Genomic DNA, 8,691 nt, shown 5'->3' with positions numbered 1-8,691 from the left:
CTCGTGTAATAGGGGCTGCTTAGTATATTTTGATTACGTAATCTCCATGCCCGGATACTCTGAAAATATGTATCTCCAATGTCGACTCGGTACAAAGGTTGGGTTTAAAACAAAGCAGCCTTGGCTTAAAGATATCCAGCGTCAGACTAGACCAGGGAAGCTGGTGATGGTTCTGTTTGGGGTTCAGTTCAGTTAACCAGTGCTTTCCCTCAGGGTCCAGTACCGGGCTCAGGGTCCAGAACCAGCTCAGGGTCCAGTATGGGGCCAGATATTACCAATAACGGGGGCACAGTGTTGAGTCTTGGTCACTACTTTCTCTTTCACAGAGCCGGTGTGTCTTGGTCACGGTCAGGGTCCATTCTAGCTCAGCCGTGGGGTATTTTAAGATATTCAGATACTAGACCATGGTATATATAGACAGTGTTGAGGTTTGGGTCAAAGTGGACAGCCTTTCCTGCCCAGTTCACGGTGCATCTTTGTGGCTGTGGGTTGAGAGTTAGAGGTGGCCCGTTCGGAGACCGTGATGCAGACGGCACTGGAGACGGTGGACTGCTTTCCCCCTCACAGCCAGGGGCCAGTCTTTGGATTCTGAGAGGGTTGAGGGTTTAAAACCCAGATAAAAACCCATTATTACACCATGGTGCAGACAGTGTTAAGATTTGGATCAAATCGGACCGCCTTCCCCTCCACGGCCTTGGCGTTGGTGTTGTACATGGGGTTCTCGAAGGCCGCCTGGCCGTTGTTGTTCTCGTGGACCGCACAGCCCGTGTACTGGGTCTTAGGGGTGGTTCTGGAACACACACAAGGACATGACCAGCTGTTAATACAGTAATAATAATAATAATAATAATAATAATACATTTCATTTATATATATAGCACACGTTAAACTCGGTGAGATCTCAAGGTGTTTCACAGCAAAAATATATACATTTAAATAAAATAAAAGGTTTAAAAATATGAAAACATTCAAATGAATAAAATAAAACATAGGAATAAAAAGGTTTAAAAACATAAAAACATTTAAAAAAAATTTAAAATTTAAAAATTTAAAAAACATAAAACATAAAAACATAGGAGCAGTAAACAAAAAAAAACAAGCCCTAGTGGAAGGCAGAGCTAAACAAATGGGGTTTACGGCCTTGAAGGCAGCAAGGGAGTCTGAGGCCTTGATGGATCCTGGCAGCTGATTCCACAGGTACATACATACATTATAGTACAGTCCAATGATGATGTTAATAGCAAGGTTACCCACATTCAAGGGTTTAACAATGGATACTGTAGAAAGCAAATACTGATGATGAATATCAATGAAAATTGATATATATAGAATAGATTTAGATTGTAATAAGGGCAACAAGGTGGCTCAGTGGAGGCAGCGCTGCCACCTCAGTGTGTGGAGTCGCTTTCTGGGTAGAGTTGGCACGTTCTCCCTGTGTTTGCATGGGTTTTATCCTCTGCTTTCTGGCCCGCTGGGTACCAGGCCTGTCCCCGACTAAGGATTTGTATAGTCGACTTTGATTGGACGAAATTCGCAGATAGTCGACTGGTAGTAGACTACCCCCCAGAATGCAAAAATAAATTATTATTATTTTATAATTTTTTTGGGGGGGGGGGATCATTCCATTTGGGCTGTGGGTTGTGCTTAATGTCTGAAGAAGTCGACTGAAGGCTTCTTGTCCTCTGCAAAAGCATGCTCTAGAGGGTGGCCCTCCTGGGTTCTGGGTGGAGTGAAGCCTGGTCTGGCTCTAGAGGGTGGTCTTCCTGGGTGTTGGGTCACAACCCTCCTCTCTTCCCTCTTCTCAGTCCTCAGAATAAACTGAGTAGCATAGCATGTGTGGCGAGGGGATTGAGTTTCTTCATTGATCCTTATCATCGTTGTTTCTTTTTCAGAAACAAATCGTGCTTTTCTTTTTTAATGCAAAAAAGAAACTAGTTGCTGCCACTTTTTTTTTTACCAGTATTAGATTACGGTGATGTTTTATACATGAATGCCTGCTCCACCTCACTACACATGTTGGACACTGCTTACCATGGTGTGTTAAGATTTATTACCGGTTATAGATCACTTAACCATCATTGCACTCTCTCTGTATGCTAAAGTTAACTGGCCGTCTTTGACTGGTACACCACTACACCTTAATTTATAAAGCAATTATTGGTCAGCTCCCTTTTTACCTCGGTTCATACCTCACCATCACATCAAACCCATCGTACAGCTTACGATCCCAGGACTATTTATATGCCTCAGTACCCAGAACACGCACAGAATTTTGGAAAAGGGCCTTCATGTTCTCTGCTCCCTCTGCCTGGAATGGACTTCAAAAAACGTTGAGACTGCAGGCCCTCACTACCATATCTGATTTAAAAGTTCAAATGAAGGGCATTTTAAAGAATGAGATGGGAGAATGTCGATGCTTCACTGCATAATGTGGTTATATTTTATATTTATTAACTTGACCTTCTCTCCCCGGCAACCTCCTGCAAAGCCTCACCTTCCCTCCTCTTTCTACCTTTTTACCCTACTGTACCCTCCAATCTCCCCCCAATCCCATTCAATCTAGTTTGCTGCAGCTCAAATGTACCTTTTATGTCTCTGTCTGTGTTTTATGTTTTTGTATGTTTGTTTTTGTTTCGCTGCCATTTTGGCCAGGTCTTGCTCGAAAAAGAGATAATTGATCTCAAGTGACTACCTGGTCAAATAAAGGTTAAATAAATTAGGGCACAAGTATTTTGTGTTTTATATTATAATTAATAATATATCTGAAATGATATGATATATACTATCGCCCATAGCAAATAAAACAATCTTCCGCTGTTAGATTAGAAGCTGTATCAAATGAAACCCTTACCGCTGTTTATAGAGATAGAAGCCGAATCCAGAGAATATGAGCGCGAAGAAAGGCACAAGGATGGCGATGGCCACGGAGCTGCTGTTGGTTCCGAGAGGAGGAGGCGTGGAGTTGTGGCTCTCTGACATGTTGAGGCCTGAAATAGAGAAACATATGTCAACAACACATAGCTAGTCATATTAATAACATTAATACAATACAGGAAATAACATAATATACATAACCTGTATTTACTAAAAGGATTTGAGTTGATACTAGTCTCTGCAGTAGAGTTAGTACTAGTCTCTGCAGTAGAGTTGGTACTAGTCTCTGCAGTAAAGTTAGAGATATTATACAATTTATTTATACAATCACGGGTTAGGGTTAGCACCTAGTCTCTGCAGTCCAAACTGTCCGTAGTCTTTGCCCTGGATGAAACCCTGGAAGACATAACTGGATCCATCGGGCTCTGCTGAGACCTGGGGGGGAGAGAGAGGGAGAGAGGGAGAGAGAGAGAGAGAGAGAGAGAGAGAGAGAGAGAGAACTCCATCATATTTCCTAATAGTATAATACTACAAGGATAGTAATTGTGTATCGTGTGTAATCTGCTGTGTAACCGTGGAGACTGTAACCGTGGAGACGACTCACAAATCCGTCCATGGTCCAGGCGTCATCGGTGATCTTGGCCGGAGAGATGACCGGTTCTTTTAACTGGCTCAGCTGGTTGACCTGGTACATGAGGAGCAGCAGCCGGGCCTCTGACGCCTTGTACACACCTGGTGGGAGAGGGTCGGAGTTACTCTGATATCAACCCAAACCACTACAACCTCATGATGACTCCTTTGTTTTGTCTTGTTCTGCTGGGTGCGTTCTCCCTGTTCCTGTCGGGTCACGCTGTCGGTGTGGGTGTCCGCATTAGATTAGATTAGATTAAAGGGGAACTATTTTACAATTTCTTTCACTATTTGGGCACTTTTACACAATTCTTGTGAGTTTATGGAACACCTCTGTAATTTTATTTTTTGTTTTTTATTCATTGTTTTGTATTTCTAATCAACTACTCAAAAACAGCATTCTTCTACCTCAAGATCTTAAGCCGTTTTGAGCCTGGGCTCCAACCACTGTGGTAACTGTGTGGAGTGTGTGTGAGTCTCAACATGCAGCTGAGTCTCTCTGACGTCACAGATCAGCACATTTTCAGATGACTCAGTTCAGTGAGGGTGACTATTGTGAGAGGAGAATTGGAAGAATGTGCCAATATGAGAATTAGAGACATAGATCATATTAATATAAGTCCACATAGCTAGGAAACAACGCTAAACACTGAAAAAGGCCATTTATAAGATAGTTCCCCTTTAAATTAAAATGTATTGTCATCAAACAGCACAAGTACAGTACCAAGAAAATACGTTTGGCGTCCAACCAGAGTGAACATGTAGCGGTGAAAGTGCAACAGTAGAATGTACACGTGGTGGTCCTTAACATGTAAAGTTGGAAAGTCTAAAGCTCCGACCTCCAGAATCCGTTATAGTGGTCAAGAAAACTCTCCTGGTGAATTTTCTCCTCAATCTGACAACATCTACCGCTCCCTCATCAACCTGCGAGTTTCACCCCGAGGATCCCAGAGTAGGGCGGGCCAGACTTTTGTGCCAACATGAATTTGAAGGAAATCCTAACATGAGGGTGTGTGTCTATAATGTGTGTTTTTTTTTGTGGGGAATTCAAATATTGGCTTATTTATCGGATGGGATAACTCTAACCCTACATCATTTTGGATTTCAAAATGGCAGATCTGACCATTTCTAAATGGTAGGAGGGGTTTATAACTGTCTCTGGATGGAGTTAGGAGGGTTTATAACAGCCTGGATGGAGTTAGGAGGGTTTATAACAGTCTGGATGGGGTGTAAGATTCAACAGTCTGGGACTGTGGGACAACAGTGGACATAATTATACACTTTATCAAGCCCTCCTGGACCACGTAAACAGTGAGTTAATTCGGTTTCTCTCTCTCTCTCTCTCTCTCTCTCTCTCTCTCTCTCTCTCTCTCTCTCTCTCTCTCTCTCTCTCTCTCTCTCTCTCGCTCTCGTTCTCTCTCTCGCTCTCTCTCTCACAGCGTGTTGTTGTTGTTAATTTCGCCGCCGGTGACGCATAATGAATGAATGAATGAATGGTAACTTGTTTAAAATGTCAAGATATATATATGTGTTCATTATTGCATTGATCATACGTGTACTAGTGTAGTATGATGAACTCGACTTAACGTTGGTAAGTCGCGCCCACCCAAATGTAGTTCACACCGGCCGCCACTGGGTGTAACAGTGGTCTAATGTCAGTTTCTCCTCTGGTGGGGGAAGTGATATGTTGGTGGCATTTTGGGAGAAACTTCTTCACGTTGGCTGTTAAAGAGTTATCCAGGCAATTTACAATAGTGTATACAGCTCGTCCAGGACTGGAGATAGTCTCCTGAGTCTGTGGGGGAATGTAAACAGCTGTGAGGAGGACTGACGACAGCCAGTAGCTTTATTAAAACACAGACATCCATGGCCCACAAAGAGTTGACCATAAAACATCCACTCCCTCCTCCGCTCGAGGAACCCTCCGGAGTGATGGCAGAGTCGGGCACGTTGGCCTCCTGCCACGTCTCTCTGTTAACACCAGAACAGCAGCTCCTCGGGTCCTCGTGTTGGTGTTTAACCCTTTCACTGCCACACTACGAATGGTTATAACCCTTTCACTGCGGCAATACAGCAGGTTAACCCTTTACTTCTATCACACTACAGCCGGGTTAACCGTCTGTAGTGGGGTAGTAAAGGGTTAACCTGCTGTAGTGTGGTAGTGAAAGGGTTAACAGCGATGTGGGACAAGTTCCTTTCCTTAAAGGAACACAGCAACTTTTTGGGAAATTTGCTTATTTGCCATCTACCCTGGAGTTAGACAAGCAGATACATACGCTTTTCTTCTCTGTGCACGCATTAGGCTTAGGGAACAGCCACACCGTTAGCCTAGCTTAGTGTCATTCACTGGAAGTAGGTGTGCCACTGTAGCCTACACAGTATGAAAAGTGCTCTACAAATAAAGTTTATTATATATTATTATTATTATTATTATTATTATTATTATTATTATTATTATTATTATTATTATTATTATTATTATTATTATTATTATTATTATTATTATTATTATTATTATTATTATTATTATTATTATTATTATTATTATTATTATTATTATTAATATTATTATTATTATTACTATAGTAGTGTTACTGACCTGACAGCAGCAGCTCCATGTTACTGTTGCTCAGGGTGACGTTGACCCGTCCCGTCGTGGAGTTGAAGCTGGTGATGCTGAGGGTCATGGGCTGCTTCCTGTTGCGGTAGTTATAACTTCCCTTCCAGATGTAGTTAGGAGCGAAGACGTCGTCCGGCACTACAGGCAGGAACAGAACAGAACAGAACATCTCATGTTACTACAGGCAGGAACAGAACAGAACAGAACAGAACAGAACATCTCATGTTACTACAGGCAGAACAGAACAGAACAGAACATCTCATGTTACTACAGACAGAACAGAACAGAGCAATTATCGTGATACTACAGTATTTCTGATGTTACTTCACGTCATCCTGGACTTACCATTCAGTTTGGGACTGGGCGTTCCTGTAGCTGGCTTTACTGATTTCTTCTTCTCTCCAACTAGACAGAGACAGAGAGAGAGAGAGAGAGAGAGAGAGAGAGAGAGAGAGAGAGAGAGAGAGAGAGAGAGAGAGAGAGAGAGAGAGAGAGAGAGAGAGAGAGAGAGAGAGAGAGAGAGAGAGAGAGAGAGAGAGAGAGAGAGAGAGAGAGAGAGAGAGAGAGAGAGACAGACAGACATAGAAACAGAGAGAGGGAGACAGACAGGCGGAGACAGACACACAGAGAGAAACAGATAGAGAGAGAGAGAGAGAGAGAGATAAAGAGACAGAGAAAGAGAGAGACAGAGTGAGAGACACATAGAGAGAGAGTAAGAGACAGAGAGACAGAAACAGACAGATGGAGAGAGAGAGAGAGAGACAGACATAGAGAGAGACAGACAGAGAGTAAGAGACAGAGAGAGACAGAAAGAGACAGACAGAATATATATATATTATAACAGTAATACTAGACATTATAATACTATATACATACCATTTCTATGCCCGGTTCGACAGAGCAAACAGGGACCAAGTAGTGCAGCCCCTCCCCCCACAACGTTTAAAACCTGACAGTGTGTCTTTCTGTTTAACAAACAACAATAGAATAGCTCTTGTTTGCAATATAATAATCACAGTGTGTCTCAGAATGTATTAAAAGTCTATGGTGAAGAGATAAATTTTTAGCTTACTCTTGAACATATTTAGTAAGCTAGTCTCCCTAATGTCCATAGGTCAAATGTGCCATAGCTTGGATGCATAATTAGCAACGGCTGCATTCTTGATTTTATTTTGGCTGTTGCTGGGAAACTACAATAAACCAGTAGTGTTCTTGGGGGCACGTTGACAAGAGAATCGGCAATGTACTGTAGCTTGGTCCTGTTCCCTGCTCCCGCGCAGCCATGCGCATACATGTTTCCTCGCGTGCGCACAGAATAAAGACAGTGCCTAATTGCCTCTAGGAATGGAATGTAAACACATTTCATTCACAAGTTTTGTGTGAACGTATCTGAGGACGTATTTGAACACACCTTTTTTTGATGACCCGAGCTATTGTTATGCAAAATTACTTGGCGAGTTGGCGCATGAGTCGAGTGCAGCGCATGCTTGTGTGGCACGCAGACCTGGTGGCACGGCGTGCGACCCCGTCCCATGACCAACGCACCACTGTCTATAGTAATACACCTCGACATGGCAACATCTGACAGACATGCTAACAACACGTCTCTATAGGGAGGTGTAGTCTGATGGCACTCTGGACCGCCCACGAGGTCCACCCCTATAGGGATTTATCATTGGGAAAATGGATTATCGGCTATTGTAACAATTCTGGACATTGGAAAGCTTTCCATTTTTGCACAAAATGAGTTCCCTTCTATCCATAACATAATTTTTTAAGCATTTTGGTTGAAATACGTACAATTTGGCAATTATTTTTTACGATTAATTGCGAATATTTTCAGGTCGAGCTATAGATTGTGGATGAATACGCACAGAAAGGTACACCATGTAAATGTTTATGCTTTCTTTGTTTTAAACGAGACGATTTAGAAATGGGCAATGGGGGAAATACATTGCGATTTTGCGAGGTGGACCGGCCGGAAACAGCAATGACGTAACCACTACACCACCCTATAGACCAGGAAGTAACCACTACACCTCCCTATAGACCAGGAAGTAACCACTACACCTCCCTATAGACCAGGAAGTAACCACTACACCTCCCTATAGACCAGGACTTAACCACTACACCTCCGTGTAGACCAGGAAGTAACCACCACACCTCCCTATAGACCAGGACTTAACCACTACACCTCCCTATAGACCAGGAAGTAACCACTACACCTCCCTATAGACCAGGAAGTAACGACTACACCTCCCTATAGACCAGGACGTAACCACTACACCTCCCTATAGACCAGGAAGTAACCACTACACCTCCCTATAGACCAGGACGTAACGACTACACCTCCCTATAGACCAGGACGTAACCACTACACCTCCCTATAGACCAGGAAGTAACCACTACACCTCCCTATAGACCAGGAAGTAACGACTACACCTCCCTATAGACCAGGACGTAACCACTACACCTCCCTATAGACCAGGAAGTAACCACTACACCTCCCTATAGACCAGGACGTAACGACTACACCTCCCTATAGACCAGGAAGTAACCACTACACC

At 43.1% G+C, this 8,691-nt stretch overlaps 1 protein-coding gene across 1 annotated transcript in view; it reads right to left on the bottom strand.

Moving 5' to 3' along the window:
* Positions 1 to 630: 630 nt before the first annotated feature.
* The window catches only part of LOC311226630 (CUB and sushi domain-containing protein 3-like), a gene marked incomplete at both ends in the record, with an annotated part of 799,139 nt that continues 791,078 nt past the window's right edge, over positions 631 to 8,691 (bottom strand). Inside the window, 6 exons of the mRNA XM_084312048.1 lie at positions 631 to 790; positions 2,852 to 2,987; positions 3,222 to 3,309; positions 3,479 to 3,606; positions 6,104 to 6,262; positions 6,470 to 6,529. Coding sequence (XP_084168174.1) covers positions 631 to 790; positions 2,852 to 2,987; positions 3,222 to 3,309; positions 3,479 to 3,606; positions 6,104 to 6,262; positions 6,470 to 6,529 — 731 coding nt within the window. The remainder of the gene's footprint in view (positions 791 to 2,851; positions 2,988 to 3,221; positions 3,310 to 3,478; positions 3,607 to 6,103; positions 6,263 to 6,469; positions 6,530 to 8,691) is intronic.

This window comes from Notolepis coatsorum (assembly GCF_963971535.1).
Source record: "Notolepis coatsorum genome assembly, chromosome: 4".
In the NCBI taxonomy this organism is placed as follows: Eukaryota; Metazoa; Chordata; class Actinopteri; order Aulopiformes; family Paralepididae; genus Notolepis; species Notolepis coatsorum.
This window is presented reverse-complemented; position numbering and strand designations above follow the sequence as displayed.